Source organism: Leptidea sinapis, chromosome 28, assembly GCF_905404315.1.
Source record: "Leptidea sinapis chromosome 28, ilLepSina1.1, whole genome shotgun sequence".
Classification (NCBI taxonomy): domain Eukaryota; kingdom Metazoa; phylum Arthropoda; class Insecta; order Lepidoptera; family Pieridae; genus Leptidea; species Leptidea sinapis.
This window is the reverse complement of record NC_066292.1, coordinates 8,962,422-8,981,741: the sequence shown is the minus strand read 5'-3', so window position 1 is coordinate 8,981,741 and position 19,320 is coordinate 8,962,422. Positions and strand designations below refer to the sequence as shown.

At 34.0% G+C, this 19,320-nt stretch overlaps 1 protein-coding gene across 1 annotated transcript; it reads left to right on the top strand.

Annotated features, from left to right (window-relative positions):
* The first annotated feature begins 1,248 nt into the window (after window positions 1–1,248).
* On the top strand, window positions 1,249–18,978 carry LOC126972996 (O-acyltransferase like protein-like). Its single transcript, XM_050820118.1, has 8 exons — window positions 1,249–1,306; window positions 1,521–1,687; window positions 2,022–2,207; window positions 5,791–5,970; window positions 7,109–7,259; window positions 10,882–11,062; window positions 14,608–14,750; window positions 17,460–18,978. The coding sequence occupies exons 2-8, from the start codon at window positions 1,587–1,589 to the stop codon at window positions 17,652–17,654; spliced, it is 1,137 nt and encodes a 378-aa protein (XP_050676075.1). The 5' UTR covers window positions 1,249–1,306; window positions 1,521–1,586; the 3' UTR covers window positions 17,655–18,978.
* Window positions 18,979–19,320: the final 342 nt, after the last annotated feature.

Sequence of the window (19,320 nt, the reverse complement as noted above, 5' to 3'; positions counted from 1 at the left end):
TGTTGCTGCTTAATATATTCTTGACAGTATTATTATGCTCATAAGCAAATTTTCTAGAAACTATGATAATCGTAACGTTGACGTCAGAAATATACATAAACTTATTATGCCTACTACTTGGTTAAGTCGAGCAAGCTTTTGTGGGGCGATGTATAAGTACGCTCTTTATACAAGATTCCAGAAAATGTTAAAATCAAATTGTTAAGAGACGCTTATGTGGGAAAGGTAACATAAATGAACTCAACCTAACATAAATGATCTTAATGATAGAATAGATTGGTAATGGAGTGACCGCTCTCAGAAAATTTAATAAAAAAAGCAAGAAGCCCGTTGAGTTTTCTGCTTGGGTAGTTTTGATCTTCAAAACGTGATTTCATATCCTATTGGGAATATTACTGTTTGAATTATAAGTTTTCGCTATTCTTCGTGTATTGTAAGCCTTACAAATTTATGAGCCAAGCCCATTGGGAGAAGACTTGGCAATAAGTTTCAATAGAGTGAAGGCCTACGTATTGTATCAGATATTATATAAATTACCAGCGATAAGTAATAATCCTAGAAACGTAATTCCATATAAAAGATACTCCTCAAATATCTGTCCTGAATAATTGTTTTTATATATTATTATTATAGTCTCTATAGTATACATATAAATTCTCATTGAAATCGTGCCCTATATTTTGATTTAATATATTTTTTTATGAAAATAAGGCACGAGAGGAGCCGGACGTTCGGCTGATGATAATCGATACTCCCTGCTTATAACAATGCAGTGCCGCTCAGGATTTTTGAAATACCCAAAAATTCTGAACGGCACTACAACTGCGCTCGTCATCTTGAGGCAGTTGATGTTAAGTCTCATTTGCCCAGTAATTTCACTAGAAGGGCGCCGTAGCCCTTCAGACCGAAACACAGTAATGCTCTGCTTCCCGGCAGAAATAGGCGCCGTTGTGGTAACCATAATCTAGCTGGGATCTTGTGCGAAGGAGCCTCCCACTAAAACTGCAGCCGGTAAAATCCACCACCAGTATTAGATTAAGATCTTTGTTAAAATCATCTGATTTAAACAATACATTCTTAGAGCTTACTAGAGTAATGATTTAACCAATATTTTCTTAGAGCCTATGTATATTCTCAATATGATAATTTCCCGACCAAAATGTTCAAAATAACTGTAGGTATAGTGTTAAGAAACTGTTATAAATTACTGAATCATTTATGTATCCCAGAATAATCAAAGGTATAGTGACGACCTCTAAGGCCCAGTGGTGGCCTACTGACCTAGAGGTCCCGCGTTCGAATCCCGGTAGGTGCAATCATTTTTAATATGATATGATGTATTGACTTTATTTGTATTTATGTATGTTTAAGTAAAAAACGGTTATTTCAATATTACAAACAGACACTCCAATTTAATTAATATGTATGTGTGTATTGATAAAAGTCAGAATTTTTAATCTAAAGTGGAATTCGGCGGCAGGAATTAGGTAATGCCTTTTCACATAATTTATTTATTTCAGTCGTACAACGAATTCTTCAAGTCCCTTCTATTCAACGCTCGCATCATAGTCCAAATATTTTTCGTGATGGGAGGTTTCCTTATGGCGTATAAGATGCTGGTCTATGCTGAAAATCATGAGTTCACCCTGAAGACGATACCGATGGCTATTGTCAACAGATGGTTGAGGTAACGGTTAAGAGAATCTTCCTATTACTTTAAGTAGGACTTTATCAATTATGTAATGGGTAAAAGTTATTGATTATGACTTTGAAAGAATTTTTTTAAAATTCACTAAAGCACCACTCCGCTCCCTTGTCAAAAGAAACACTTGGTCGAAGATAAATGGTTAGAATATACAATTGAAACCATTCCAAATTATTCTTGACATCTCTAGATTATTCTAGAACTTTCTAGAACAATCCACATCATTCAGAAATCACACGTTTCAACCCCCGTATATGCTTCTGCGGTAGGTTCATAGAAAATACACAAAATATATGTATACATTTCTTTCCGAAAGGTTAATTCCAGCAGTTCTAGTAGTGATGGGTCTGGCGATGACCTGGGTACCCCACACTGGCTCAGGACCCATGTGGGATGCTGTCGTGACCCGCGAACGAGATATTTGCAGGAAGAATTGGTGGCAGCTGGTCGTTCTAATGCCAAATCTGTTCCCTTTCGAACATCTTTGCTTGCCACAAGCCTGGTATGTATACTCTTTTTTATGGAAGAAAGAACGAGCGTACGGCTGAAATCAAAATCAAATCAAATCAAAATCACCTTATTAATGTAGGTCACGGAAATGACACTTATGAATGTCAATATTTTTTTTTATTGAATTTACCGCTACTTCGTAAAGGTTTGAGATAATGAGAATAAGTGACAAGAAACTCATTACCACTCTTTTAAATCAACATTTATATTTTCATCGTTTTACAGTTAAGTTAAGTTATCACCGCTCACAATCTCTTGCAAAACCAGAGGGATCACAGGAGCGTTGTCGGCAATTTAGAAAAAGGTTTACGGGCTTTTTGAGGTAACCATGTCGTAACGTCCTAGAAATACTGCAAAAGGAAAGTTGTTGCTGGCTTTCCAAACCAGTAACATTGTTTACATGACAATCTTGACTTGGGAAAGTATAATTTAAAGGAAATCAATACGATGCAATTTTCAAACGTATACACGCAGTGTCGTGACCGAATTTGGCGAGTCAACATCTTCTGAGGATGCCTCGTCTAGAGGCGAAACACGTGTCGAATTGATTGAAAAAAGAAGTAACTGGTAAAACATGAACTCTCCATCGACCACACCACTGACTACCCTATTTGGAGTGAACTGCGCCCGAACGTCTGTCTGTCACGAACTTATAATAAACACTGAATTCTAAAACGCTGAATTCGATGTATTTCACTTATCAAAAATTAAATTAAAAACAGAAATAATAAAGTATCATCGTAAAATAATAATAATAGGTAACGCATAAACACGTAGTACTCACACACACACACACACACACACACACGCTATTGTAATATTTTATTTGTAAGTATATATAATATCATTTCTCTATTCTGTTAATACATTATGATTTCTTTTTATAATTTAAAATTTATGTAATCCTTTGTGGCTTTATGTAAAACCTAGGTTAAGATTGTAAAAATAATTGTGTGAAACAAAAAAAAATCAAACCTACTTGACCGAATACATAAAATTTTCAGTTGATTTACATTTCTATTGATATAATTTGATAAAGCTGACTAATATTATTTTGATAACCGTATTGCAGATGAGATCAATTTAATGAGACAATTTTTAAATTTTCTCACTCAACCTAAAGCTGATGAGCGTTTGTATATGTTCTTACAATCAATATATTCCTTATTCGCTTTAAAGGCTTCATTGACTACAAAATATTTTATTCATTTAAGTAGAAGGTTATCAAAAAATAACATATTTTCTTAAAAAAATATGCCTTATTTTAAAATTCAAACTGCGCTAATAGTACTTATTCTTTTAATACGTTCCTAAAAAACTCTTTTTCCTATTTTTAGTAAGCTTTGATACTGTTGCCTAAGAATTTAATGCATTTTTATGGCACTAAAAGATTAAATGGAAATTTTCTTATTTCTTAGTCGTTTCTCCATTCTGTTGGTACCTTAGGATCGAATTAACGGACTTTATTAAAAAATTGTGTAATATCCTATTACAGTACTGAAAATTTATTCCCATTAGTGCCATTGGTTTTGCAGGATATATTCAGCAGTTAAAATCACTCATCACTCAGGATAAACTTCTCAACCCCCATTTCTATAAATAATACCTCTTATATTATTAATATACTAGCTGACCCGGCAAACGTTGTTTTGACATATAAATTATTTCTAGAGTTAGACCTTTCCTTGGACATTGCAACATTACTTTATTTTTCTAAAATAATATAATTTTTATACAATAAACGTAGCCTAAGTACACCTTATTACATCAGCTACCTGCCAATAAAACTCCCGCCAACATCGGTCTAGCCATTTCAGAGATTAGCTGGAACAGACTGCAGGCAGACAAAAATTGTAAAAATATTATTCTGTTGTAGATGTATATTCATATGCATGTAGTAAAAAACGGTTATTTCAATATTACAAACAGACACTCCAATTTTATTAATATGTACATATTTGATGTACAACATAATTTCGGATTCGTGTTTCATTAGTAAGACATTCAGAAGATACTTCAGTTCATTACTTTAATGTTAGTTAGTCCTTTTGTGTTCGCAAGTTTTATTAGATTTGGGACAATTGGATGAACATGAAAAGGCTCTTAACATCGCAATTATCTAGATTATGTTTTTGTATTTGTTCAAATAATTATCATTTAAATGTGCTGTGAAAACGTTGCTTCAGATTTATTGAAGCGTCTTTTATAGAATTAATATATTTTATTTTTCAATTACTGACAAAGAGAGAGTTATTATTTATTTAATCTGTTTGCTGAAAATAACTGGAATTATTGGATAAATTTATTATAAGGCATAAAAGGCATTTATTTTCTCAAAATTGATTACTTTAGAATTCTTTTTGAAATGATTGAATACTACTACCGTTTCGGAAACAAAGAAGCGGCGCTGAAAGAAGAAGCGGCGCAAGAAACTCTCCCAGCATCCTTTTTTGCGCTCTTTTAATAAAAATATACAATATTATACTGTCATTGCTATTTCTATAAAATAATCATAATCTAGTCCCAGGCTGTCCAATCACATAGATATTCAGCTGTGGAGTAATAGGATTTACGTCAGAGACATTTTTTAATAAAAATTTAAATTTATTTATAGATAATGCCTGAACAATGGCTGGGACTTTATTATAAAAGTATATTCATTTACCTTTAAAACTATTATGTATCCTATGAAGCCTACTAGAATTAGTTACACACAATCCATAATCTCTAGTATTATAATAATGTAAAACACTTTAAAGAGCATTATTTAAATAACAACTTTTACTTAAATTTTTAATTTTTCATCTTTTTATATCTGTTTATTCCGACTGATACCTGGAACGTCTCAACCAATTTTCCCAATACTTTAACTACGAGGCAGCTCATATTATAAAGTATCTTGAAGTTGAAGGTACTATAGAATATGAAAGTTTCAAAGTATAGAATTAAGACTTAAAATCGTTAATAAAACGCGACTCAATATTTTCCATGTTTTATGTATCTGGGTCGGGCGGCTGCATGTACTAAATCCAATCTATCTGCAGTACCACATACGAGGCAAAAAATGGCGCCAAGATTCACATAACATAACAATAACCTTAAAACTTACTATCTTGACTACTTTTACTATCGTCGGCTTTAATAAATAATAACACAAGGCATAAATAATATATTTATACAACCATACATTGCTCAACAGAACAAATTGTGTTTGAGATAAAACTATTCCACATATATTGTTTCGCAAGCATACGTGCCAATGAGATTTGAGACAAATTTATGTGTGTTACTTTTGAACTGTCATGAATTTAATCAAATAGGATATCCACTGCTATAATATCTGCACATAATTATAGTTAGCTTGCCGCGAATATAGGTACACCTTCTTGATAGGCCAACAATGCTCCTGTGATTCCTCTGGAGAATATTGGTGGAGGTGATCACTTAACATCAGATGACCCGTACCTACGCTTGTTTGTCCTCCTCTAATGTAATGAAAGAGTATCAACTACAATTACAGTCAAACAATGCAATAGACAATAAAATATAACTTACTAATTATTTCAATCTTTCAGGTATTTAGGTACAGACACACAGCTGTTTCTGATTACAATGGTCGTGCTGCTGATAATTTGGCGTTGGCCAAGGTCGGGAGTACCAGTTCTGTCGCTCGTGATGGTTGTGAGCTTGTTAATACCCTTCCTGCAAAGTTATTTCATGAATCTCCTACCGATACGTGTCAGCATCTTTCCGGAGTAAGTTGATTTAGTTACTTATCAACAGACCGGATTCTTAGAATACATATATCCACAGTAAATATTAAAAGTCTCAGTCAGTTTAGACTCTGCAGACTCGAGATCCCTAAGTATATTTTGCACAAGTTTTTCATCTTTGTGATCGTGAAAGCGCGGTGCCATAACGTCCTTAAACTCCAGGATGAGGATATAACCCATTTGATACCCTGTGAGGTATCTAAGCTTATTAAGGGCAATTAATTCTTGAGGACGTAATTAAGGTATAGCAAAAGTATTTTCCTTCATGTCCATACTTATATATAAGAGGTAACAAACAGGTACTCTTGCCTGTTCAGGTCATGGTTAAAGATGAAGCGGTCACTCATACAAATTCGCAGCACCAGAGATAATATAATGTTAGTTACTTTAGGGAGTATTTTGAGGTTCCTATGTCGTATTGTTTTGGGACTAATGCAGCCAGTAAATAATTCCACAAAGAGGCTGTGCGAGGTATAAAGTTTCTCGCAAAATGCTCGTCTGTCAACATGATGCGGGGGGATTTTAATACAAACTTAGGTGGCGAAATTCGGCTTCTAGTAGACAACTCTTCTAAGCACTAGCTGTGATTAATGCCGTAAAAAGTGAGAGGGATTCCACATACCAATGCAACTCCAAAGAATCAAGCCGACTTGATTATGACTTGACAATCTATTCAGTTTTTCTTTTAAAAGTATAGTATTTGGTTATTTACGGCTAGTAGCGGTGTTTATTTATTATTTATTAATTTGGACAAGATTTACAAATTAGTAGAATAGTTGCCGTTAAAATTTATCGTGTCTATTTACATCCGGGTCACGAATGTCGTGTCGGAGAGCTTCTATATTAAACAACCGACACGATCTTTATTTAAGTTTATTGCGTATTGCCATGGTGAGTAACTACAGAATTAATAGTACAGAATATGTAACAATAACTACAAGACTTATCAGTTATAATTTATTTAATACAAGCTAATGCCTATGTCTCTCCGACCTCTATCGCTATCTCTCTCTCTCTTGTGTTATTAATGTGGATGCAATCGCCACAAAGTCTTCACGTAATTCCTTAGATGTCTTCAGTTTCTCTGTTAATTACAAAGATAATTTTATTTTATTATCAGGTCAATTCGTGATATATTCGGCTACAATGATACGTTCTATCACGCCTACGTCTCAGCTCAGGGTAACTGGGCTGGATACCATCTCGGAGTTCTCACAGCGTGGTTCTATCACAGAGCTCAAGCCAAAAAGTGGGACTTGGGAGGTTCAAGGGTATGTTAACTTCGTCTAGCACTACTTATAAATTATACTCGTGGAATGCTGAATCTGATTGCATCAGTATTTTTTATATCTATGCTAATATTATAAAGAGCTCGAAAATTACCAGAAAAAAAATTTAGCAAAAAAACAACCATCTTCAAAAACGCTATTCAAAATCAATAGATATAATATTTCTTGAATAAGCATTCAATGTTAAAAATGAAACATCGGCGAAAACTTCATTTAGTTTGTATCCTTTTTGGTGTATTGAAGTTCGAAAAGCCAAAATACCTTTATGACAAACTATCTAGAACGGCTAGTCTTAGGTCGTGTGGGTCACGGCAGTGTTCTGTTCAGATGGTTATTGAGAAGCATCGATCGGCGTCATTTAGAGGGAGCTTTCGTTACTCGGCATCCAAATGTTAGAATAACATCCCACCGCCTATTAGAAATTTAAAAAGTCTATCCTTATTTAAAACGAAATTAAGACAATTTCTTTTACAGGAGCAAAGAGCACAAGAGAACTTGGCTCAAGATATGAGTGTAATATAGGTTAGATTCAGATTGCTCTTGTCTCTTTAGTACTATAGGATCTTCCCTCTTAAATTAATAAGTGATTCGATTGGCAACTGAACTAATTATCTATTTTCGTTCTCTAATCATAGTTCATTTTAATAATATATTTATCTAGTAGGTACTTATTCTTTGTATGGTGCTAGTATTTTTATTATCATTTTGGTTTTGATTGTATTATACTGCAAAATAATGTCGTAGGTATTTTTTAGTTCAAAATAATTGTAAGCCTAATGCACTATATAAAATGAAAAACATATTAGCTGACAATAATTGTTTGTTGATATAATGTGGCTCTAGAAGTCCTGTAATTATTTTGACAGTTGACAGTGTCATCTGTCACCTAGACAGTTGGTTGACGCTTGAGGACGCTTGAAGACCACAAAGCAAGCAACCATCGGTTCGATACTGGTTACACAGAGAAAGTCGCAAATGAAAACGTATAATTCACAACAAAATTGAAAATTATAAAAATCATAGCGTACATTCGTATTGGGACAGCTTCAAGGTCACAGAATGGCTCAAGCGGAAGATCGGCGCTGGACATACATGATGTGTGTCAGCATATGCCGAGCTTGTGCCTATTTGCAGCTGATGTTTGAGCTTCTTTTATTTCTATTATGTTTAAGTTTCATTTTAATTTTAAGCTGTAATATATTTTGTTTTGGTAAGTTTACTTTTGTTAATTACACATTTTTTAGCTGCAAATAAAATATTTTATTATTATTATTATTAATATGCACTAAAAATAATTGCATATATTTATACAATCTAATTCTAGTTACGATTATTGTTTTGTTTATTGCAATGGGACCACACGGGAAGCACCAGCTTTAAAATAAAAAACCCGGTTCACCCAGTCGAAGGTTATGAGGTAATCGTAATTTTTGCAATAAATTGCTATTCCTTAAAGTAAAAAATAACCCCAAACAAACCTGGAAAGTCATTAAAAGCATTGTTCAAACAACTCGCGCATGCAAACCACCACTGGAATTACTAAATCTAGAAAATAATAATATGTCGTCAGTCAACCAAGTTAACCACTATTTTGCGAATATTGGCACGGACCTCGCCTTAAGGCTAAACAATAAAATGACGCCTTCCTTGAAGCCTACTGATGACCACCCCCCAGTGAACTCTCTTACTCTCCTTCCAACGGATGAAGCTGAAGTGGCAAGTATCATCTCTAGCCTACGCAAGGATACTGACATTGGATGGGATGGAATTACGAGTAAACTACTGCAACAATGCAGTAGCATACTGGTCCCAATTATTGCCAAATTTTGTAATAACTCTATTATGAGTAGTCAATTTCCAAAAGAATTTAAAAAGGCTATCGTCCATCCTATCTACAAAAGTGGAAACAAAGAAGATATCAGTTCATCTATAGGCCAATATCTGTGCTGTCAACTCTATCTAATGTGTTAGAGAAAATACTCAACTATCGGTTACTTTCCTTCCTAGAGACTCATAACATTCTAGCCCAAAAACAATTTGGATTCAGAAAGGGAAAATCAACGGAGGACGCAGTGTCATTTCTTGTCGACTAACAAACAAACTTCACACACATAACAAATGCATAGGAGTTTTCTTAGATCTTTCCAAGGCATTCGACACGGTCTCTGTTCCACATCTGCTAAATAAAATGGAAATAATGGGGATACGCGTCCCGCCCTAGACATCTTCAAAGACTATCTCTCTTATAGAAGTTGCGTTAAAATTGACTCATTTGTGAGTGCTGATGTATCTCCCACTTTTGGTGTTCCTCAAGGTTCTATCTTAGCCCCACCCTTTTCCTCATATATGTAAATGCCCTCTGCAATATTTCTCTTACTAACTGCTTGATCATCACCTGTGAAGATGATACCACTTATGATTTAGCGGAACAAGCTCTCGGAAACGTACTTTCTTACGGCTTTCTAATAATCTCCTGACCCTTAACCTTCCAAAGACAACTTACTTAACCTCTTCGATAACAGCTCCAGGTCAACCATCTTCAGAAATCTTCCCGTTTAAGGCTTACTTCTGCACAAATCGTTTCTCACCTTCTTCATGTGATTGCCCAACTTTATCTAGGTCTAATAATATCAAATTTCTTGGAGTCTATATTGATAACCAATTAAAATTGGAAATTTCACCTGGAAAAACTCACCTCGCGTATTCAAAAATTAATATACATATTTAAAATGATAAGATCATCCGCTGATAGTGATACGCTAAAATTAATTTACTTTGCTCTGTGCCAGTCCATCCTCAGCTATTGCATTTCAATATGGGGAGGTGCCGCAGAGACCAGATTTCTGGAACTAGAATGGGCACAAAGAGCTGTTATCATGGTAATGACATGTAAACCTTTTAGATACTCTACGCGCTTGCTTTACAAAGAATCTGGAGTTCTGACCGTTCGACAGCTCTTTATACTTCATTCCATATTAAGAAAACACACCACACTCTTATGCGATAAAAATAAAAGTAAAAGAAGAAAATCACAAAGAGTTTGTCCAGTTCCAAATTTTAGAACTTCTCTAGCCAGTCGACATCATCAAGTAATCGCAAGTCATCTCTATAATAAAATAAATCAACAATGCAACATATATCCTCTTGCAAAATTTTCATGTAAGTGCGTTGTTAATAAATGGCTACTATCAAAAACATACACAGAAACTGAAGATCTCCTCAAGATATGTAACTTATAAAACTAAAAATACTATTGAGTACATACTGTTTACCACATAGGAATATTCTACATATATATTGAATTATTGTAAAATGTTGTTTAGATGAGATGTATGCGCGCTTCTTCATTTTAATGTTATTATTATCTTAAACCAATATAAATTGATTTACGCAAACACTGATACCCATAACACAAGTTAGATCTTATCATGGGTATCAGAGTTTCAATTATTTATTTAAGATAAGTTAATTTTTAAGACGTAGTACATATATATTTAAGTGTTGTGAACCTCTGTTTTTGTGAAATAATGTTTATTATTATTATTATTTGAATCAAGAAGTCCTCAATAAATATCGTTTTCCAACTCATGGTAATTTTTTTCAGATTCTCCAATTCCTATTCATCGTATCGATACCAGTTGCATTTGGTACCGTGTTGATGGGATGGGATCTTCACCATCGCGAAGCCTCAGCCTTCGAGGCCGCCATCTTTAACGCTCTTAACCAGAATTTCTTCGCCTTTGCCATGTGTATTTTCATTATTGGTTACTTCTACAAATGCAACAGTAAGTATTATGAGTACATTTTTGTTAGTTTTCATACGGTGACAATAGGATGATTTGCATTGTAAGCCACTTTTAACATCATCGAATAGGGAATGTTTTATTTCAAGCTCTGGATAAGTACTTTAGGGCTTTAACGCTTATTTATTTAAGTATTTATTTATTTTATTGACATAGTTACTAAAAAAAAATTAAGTACTAAATTATTACATGCACCTCGTAAGGCATAGCAATGAACAACAGAGGGGCAGACATTCAAAAACGTTTTTCCTCTAAGTATTCATAAATAGAATAGTAACTCTTTTCCAAAGTAACTTTTTCAACGAGCTTATGAATTTTTTAATATCGGTTTCGGCTTTTAAGTGTTCGGGTAACTTATTATAAATTTTTATTGACATTGGGTAGGGACCGAAACTGTGTTATGTTAATTAAGATTTAGTTTGCAAAAGGTTATTTTTATAGCGAGGTGTGTTGTGCCGGGGCGCATTTTGTTGAGCTTGAGATTAGCTTGCTGCTTTCGGAATGCTCTTATTAAATTTTGATACCAAGCAAATATCAAAGAGTATAATTACATAAGTCGTAATAAACATTGATTGCAACATTAAATTTAGCCTTAGATGATTTTAATCAAATATTTAAATAAGTTTATAAGATTTAGTTTTTATACCACGTTAATTTTAGTTTCCTACCAGTAAAAAGTTTTGCTTTAATTTTATATCAAAAATTTTTCGTGTCGTCACAAAATGGCCCAACGGAAGACCAGCGTTGGTTTTCAAACCAGCAACTGAGTTGGGACTATTTTTTTAAATCGTATAATATAATAGAAATGTTTCAGTCTTTTTGTGTTTTGCTTGTTTATCAATCTTAAGTTTATATTTATGTTTATTTTATGTCTTTGCACAAAACTACTTACTTATACGTTTCAAAATAAAAAAAAATTCAGTCTTTCTTTCTTTCTAAATTTAAGAATAATCATATTTAAAAGACAGTGTGTGTAAGAAACTTAATATGCTAACAATACTTTAACTTCGTATTCCATTGTCTTGTAAGAAACAACACATATTATTGTTATTTTTCCAATGTTCCATTCTTCTTTATCGAGAAAATCCAAGTCGTGACGTAATGGGGTAATTTATCTGTGAACCGAACACGTTCCGTTTAGCATAAGGGTTCGATTCCCGTGCAAAAGATAACCGGATTATACCGGAATCCTGGATAACAATAAAAATGCGAACAGAAGATTTTCGCTCTTGCGTTTCACTGGATTAGGTTTTCTGTAAACTCGGCGTTGCAATAAATTATTTCAAGGTAAGGCAATAAATTTTTCGTCAGTTATGTTAGTATTTATGTTTATGGGGTGTCGACAATTAACAATGTTTATATGTCTGGAAGAATGTCAGTTTTATTACTATCTACTTATAACTTAGTTCATATAGAATCATTGAGAGCAAAATTTAAAGAAATAAACATCTTGACTGTTGCCTCTCAATATATTCTTGATAATGTTATGTATGTACATAGGCACAAAAGTGAATTCGCTAAAAACTGTCATAACCATAATATTAACACCATGAACAAACATAAATTTATAATGCCTATTTCTCAGTTAAGTCGAGTTGGTAAGTCTTTTGTGGGGCTTTGTATATGCTTTTACAAAAAGATCATCGATAATGTTCAAAACACATGTGTTACGAAATTCAAACGAATATTTAAAAACGTTTGTGCGTTAAAGGTAACTAAAACATAAATGACATTCTTAATGATACCACAAATTGGGAATGGAGCGACCGCCGTCAGGCTATTATATAATAAATTGTATTATACGATTTTCCATTATAACCATAGTTTTATAAAAAAAGAAGCCCGCTGAGTTTGTTGCGCCCATTCTTCTCTGGTCTGATACCTTTTGGAATGGATGGTAGTTTATGACTTTCAATAATTTGAAATCAACCTATAAAGACTATATTTTGCAGTATTAATGTGTAAATGAATTACTACTAATAAAATACATTAGCGAATTTTATAGAAAATTTGATAATCATAATGTTTACACCAAGAACAAACATAATCTTTAAATGCCTACTACTCGGCTATATTATGCCATTTTTCCATCTTGTAGTGATATGATCCCGTTGCTGCAGAAATTTTAAACTTCTGATCCCAAAGTAGTTTTGAAACTGCTCTTCTTTTTGAGACATTCTGAGCGCCACTACAACTGCGCTCGTCACTATGAGACATAAGATATTGTCTCATTTGCCCAGTAATTTAACTACGATGCCCTTCAGACCGAAAGACAGTAATGCTAACACATTACTGCTCCACGGCAGAAATAGGCGCCGTTGTGGTACCCATAATCTAGCCGACATCCCGTACAAACGGGCCCCCCAATGGTGTATAAATTTATTAATGATTCTCTAAGATATATGCGAGGATAGTTAGAGCTAGTCCATGCATCATGCTCGTGAACGAGTGCTGATAAAGGCTTTATGTTTTAACAGTTTGCTTGCTACATACTGTAATTTTTTGTCCCACATAAATTGTGAATTATTTTTAATTTGATTGATAAATATCATGTTACAAGATATATCCGGGTGTAATTGACAATTGGTATGAAATAATTTATTAAATGACAGGAAGGATTTTTATGGTATATAAATGCAAAGTGTAGCCCAGAATATTCAAATATATTACAGGTTATTCCGCTAGTTATCCATATATTTTCAATTAATAATAAGTACACAATAGCAAAGGCTTACAAATTTTTTTGTACTGATAAATTATAGATGATCTGACTTGCCCTACGAGCAATAAGTGTAAATATTCTCATAAGAAACTTACGAGACGGTATAGTTTGTAAGCAGCCTTCGTAATATCCAGATGTCTCACGTATATCTTCACAATATTTACTGAAATAATTCGATTGCTAATAAAATATTATTTCAAACTCGTGGCAGTTAAAACCACTCGCCATACAAACTTATTTATTTTGTATATTACAGCAATTGTAAAATACTCTATTTGCTTGAAGAGAGTGGCCGTTGAGTTTTATGTATGTTTTTTTATGAAAGGAGGAAGAAAGAGGAGGAAAAATGAGATTACTGGTCATCTGGTGTTAAGTGATCACTGCCGCCCACATTCTCTTGCAACAACAAACTTGTTCTTCTCACGAGCTCAACTTCTTCCAAACATAACAGTATGATAGATTCAGTAATTTGAAAGAAATATTTATGGTGACGGTTCAAAAGCGTTTTAATTAAGCATAATTGAATAAAGTTTATTTAACTTTGACTTCATCTCGGGCTTGTTAATGACGGTTCGTTTACAAATAATCTACTTCCCACCCTTGTGTTATTGTGTGTCAGAATATAGTATATTATGCAACTTTTCGCACTCAAACAACAGTTTCATTCATGAAAAAAATCACGCGTATTTTTTAACAAACGGCTCTTTTTCAACCGCAACAGCGAGCGCCAAGATACAATTATTCCCGCATGAGTAATACGAAAATTCTTTACGGCTACTGTTACAAATATCTTTTTTTTTTGCAGAAGTGTACGTCGGATCTGTGGAGTGGGGACCGCTACAGCCTCTTGGGAGACTTTCATACTGCGCTATGTTATTGCACGCGACTGTACTCAGAACGTACGGCGGACAAATGAGGCGGTCTTTCTACGCCACGGATTATACAGCTGTGAGTGTATTATTGTAGAAAACGATCGTGGTAGGGTTGGCACTCGGCTGCATTAGTATTATTGTACGTACGGTGGGCAAAAAAAGCGATTGTCAAATTGTTTTATTTAAATTTATATAAAATACTTATATCGTTAAAGTAAGATTGCTTATTCACTATAGTACAAAGCAATATGTGGACTAAGTGCATCTTGAGACTACAAATTACATCCTTAAAAGAATTGATAACTCTTCAACTATTTCCCTTTGGCTAACAATATACTTATTCGACACCTTCTTAAGAAGTGCTCTGTTAGCCGGAAAAAGAAATTATGAAAATATATCTGATGATAGCTAGTTACTATTTATATACACTTGAAGATAGTTTTTTTATGATAATCAGGGGCGAGATAATGCAGTACCGCTCAGGATTCTTGAAAACCCCGAAAATTCTAAGGCTAAGGCGCTCGTCATCATGAGAATTAAGATGTTAAGTCTCATCAGCCCAGTAATTTATCTAGCAACGGCGCCTTTCAGACCTAAACATAAATAATGCTTACACATTACTATTTCACAGCAGAAAAAGGTGCCGTTGTGGTACCCATAATCTAGCCGAAATCCTGTGCAAAGGAGCCTAACACTGGCTTAAAAAATTCAAATAACTCTTCGTGTTTAAGTGGTAAAACTATTGTTTGTTATATGTTCGCGATGAACAAAAGAAAGATTGATATCTTCTTAAAGATTTATATTTCGTCTGTCTTAACAGGATTAGATAAAATAGTTCTTGTGTAGTTGAGGTGTCGTGTGCAAGTCGTTGAAGTAGAAGAGTGAATGAATGAATGTTGTATTTGACAGATAGATGAAGGATGAAGTATGATTGACAGAGTAGGTAAATGGAGTAATTGTTTGATAGGTTTGGGTGTATGACTCGATATAGTAATAAGATTAAATTTAATCCAGTCGACGATAGGAAATCTGGCGTCGACATAATATATTTGCTGTAATAGTGTGCTAAAAGTATGGTATAGGCATCACGCGGGAGAAAATTCGACTTATAGGCTTGAGTGTATCGTGGTCCACAATGAACTATTAAGAATTCATGCAAATCATTTTTCGTTCTAAAGCTCTTTTCAAACTACGCTATAATGTAATATCGTGTACCATACATTATTACGGACACGTTCACAATTCACTGTACGATATGATATTATTGGCATACTATACGAAATAAAACTCAACGTGTGCTGAGTTCATGGTGCACTATATCGTGAGCCAACCTATTCCTCCTTCTTCCATCTTCAAAAAGTTTCAAATCACCACGTTCTCCTCTTAACTGTATATATTTGATCTATGCTCTGGCCTTTTTTATCTTTCGTAGCATTGATAACATGATGGTGTCAAATTCCGCATTGTCAATAGCGATAGATGGGCTTTCAAGACTATCCAGTTTTAAACCATTGTATCGATCGTGTGCCCACTCTTCAAAGATCGCTGTCACCTAAGCTTACTACTACTATACTATATATCACAATAGTATAACGAAGTCTGAAATGAGCTATAATGTTATAGGGTAGATATCATTGACCGACACATTGATAAAAATGAGTATATACAGAAAACTCCTATTTTTCTTAATTACATAAAGTTATAGTAAGTGAAATGAGAATATTTTTGTGGCATTTTGTTCTCAATATGCAATTTAAAAACAAATGTAGCAAGAGATTTATATTTTTCTATAAAACTTTTCATTCAAATCCTTACACAAAACTCCATAGATATGAGTTAAACTAAGCCACTATTTTAAACAAGTTCAGTTGGAGTTATCTCAAATTGCATCAAAAGAGAACAGCTCCGAGCAATCTCCGTTCAACATCAAGCTATACTTGCGTTCCAAGATTGACTCAATTTCCATACTCATTTATTTGAATGACCATCTGATTTCTGTACTACATGTACTGTTCTCAACATGATACTCTATATTTGAACTATTCATCCGCTCCGACAGATGAAATTTAGAAGTGTTTTGTACATTTAGTGGTGAAAGTGTTAGTATTAAGTTTTTTGCTATTTATTATTTTTTCCTATACACAAAAAGGCTCTATTTGATTGAATAGAGAGGCCGTTGAATTTCTTGTATGATCTTCTCACGAAATCTCTACTTTTTCTGAACCTATAATAGATTCAGTAATTCAAAATACATAGAGTCGAGCTCTAGAATTCAGACTAATGGTAGAACTGTACTAGGTCATTTCAAAGCTTGATATTTGTTGGTGATATAATGCTCCTTGAAAACTGCACCAGCCTAGCAAAACTCTCTGTGAAAAAAGCAATTCACTCGATTGTATGAAACATGCAATCATTGATAGATTGACAGATGACGGCTATAATCTTGTAAAAAACGGAGATAGCAGAAATCTACTACGTTTTAAGCAACTGTTCAAACTTAGCTGGATTATACTTCATCGCCAATCATCATACTGTAATTACTACTATTTCAATTTAAATTTTTACTCAGGCAGCCTCTAATTACGTAGTATTTACATTCTCTTTGAACCGCACTGCGAAGAAATGCCAATCATCCAGATATCGAAGATGTGTGATGTGTTCGAGTCGCATTAACGAATTTAATTATAACAATGTCATCGTTGTCATATTTTAAAAATGGGTCAAGATAATTGTTTTTTTTCCGTGCTTTTTTAGTTTTTAATTAAAATAAAAATTATTTTTACAGATAATGTTGTTCGGGGGCATTGTGTGCTCTACTTTCCTCCTGTCCCTGCCACTCCACCTTTTCGTAGAAGCACCAGCATGTCAGCTGCAGAAGATCTGGTTCAGCCCTCGTAGAACTAATCAGGATGAAAAGCCGATGTCTGTCAAGCCGGGCATCTCCAGTGTATCAGTATCCACAGTCTCTACTCATATTTAAATTTTGTTCCTCTTGGAGGATTCCATTTACCGTTGTCTGTTTTTCTTCACTCCTCAAAGGCATCTTGGCTTCACATGACCACATTAAAATGTTACCACTTTTTATCTTTTGAGTAACAATACATAAAAGATCAATAAACGTGAACGAAATTTGGAAATATGGATAAAGTGCTCAAAGAAGTAAAAACTAGCCTCAATGGTTGATGAAAAAAAAAGTATGTGTATACTTATGTATGCACGTAAGAAGTTACACGAGTACTTCTTTGGCCTAACGAAGCAAAAATCATTAAAATGATTCATTTCTCGTGCTATTCTCCGTTTTTAGAAAGAACAATTTTGTAAAAATGTTGCAAAGATGGCTTTGAAAATTAAATAATGAATACGGCTGTATGGGCTTGAACCCTTTGCCTGTTCTAACAATGGACTAAGAAACCAAAAATTTTTGAATTTGGATTTTTATTCATTCTCCTAGCGGTGGCCAAATATTATAAGCGAAAATAGATTTAAAAATGTTATCTAATTGTCCATTGGACCCAAGAAACTCTGCACTTTCCGGCGAGTGCTATGGCCATCAGGGGCGCAGGGCCGACTGTGGGTATGTGAGGGGTGTGGTTTCATTTATGGCCATACTGAGCATTGCTACGTCTGTGCCCACGGGCCACGGCTGGTGTAATTCCAGAAATTCGGCGGGCGTAGAACATACGAGACACAGGGCAAGCGGGGGTCGAGAGCACCCCCTCTCTCTGTCTCATGGCCTCAGGGGGTTTAAACCAAAGCGAGAAAAGCCTTGCCCATACGTTGATCATAAGTATCGTCATCATTCGATGCAAGTATCGTTTCTTATTTTTAATTTTAAAATTAGTCAGTAATTGTGGTAATACACAAAAAATCAGCAAAATATGTATATATCAAGTTAGCCGCCTATTTTCAGAGACGAATGAGCGAATTTCTCTTAAAACGGACATATTATTTTATTAATTAGATCCCCTTTTGTTTCTGCATTCTTTTTTAAGACTAACTCTTCAAAATTTTATGTAAATATCAATATGAAATGAAAAATTATTAAGTAATGGTTCTATGTAGTTTCCATGCAATTTATTTATTTTCAAAAAATATCTAAAATCTTTCAGTTTACTAATTCCATTATAATATTTTTGGGATAGAGCTATCTAAATATATGAACATAATATCTTTGAGCTTAAGAGATAAAGACACGCAGAGAGAATATATTAGTGTTTAAGGAACGAAGAAATATATAATAAAATTTATTTTTAAAATTATATTGTTAGTGTGTAATAAAGTGTATATAACAATTTTAAGAACAATTGTTTTTTTCATGAAAATAAAAACATTTTAAGTGTTTCAACTTCCAGATTCCCCATTTACTAAATTTGTCCATCAAGATTTAATACCAGTGGGAGGCTCATTTGCACAGGATGCTGGCTAGATTATGGGTACCATAACGGCGCCTATTTCTGCCGTGAAGTAGTAATGTGTAGACATTACTGTGTTTCGGTCTGTAGGGTGCCGTAGCAAGTGAAATTACTGGTCAAATGAGACTTAGCATCTTATGTCTAAGTTGACGAGCGCAATTGTATTGCCGCTCAGAACTTTTGGGTTTTTCAAGAATATTGAGCGGCACTGCATTGTAATGAGCAGGGCGGCAT

Excerpts from the sequence above, each read along its gene's own strand:
- LOC126972996 (XM_050820118.1), top strand. The coding sequence starts at position 1,587 with ATGGGAGGTTTCCTTATGGCGTATAAGATGCTGGTCTATGCTGAAAAT. Across the intron at positions 7,260-10,881 it reads GGGACTTGGGAGGTTCAAGG|ATTCTCCAATTCCTATTCAT; the intron begins GTATGTTAACTT and ends AATTTTTTTCAG. Across the intron at positions 11,063-14,607 it reads TTACTTCTACAAATGCAACA|AAGTGTACGTCGGATCTGTG; the intron begins GTAAGTATTATG and ends TTTTTTTTGCAG.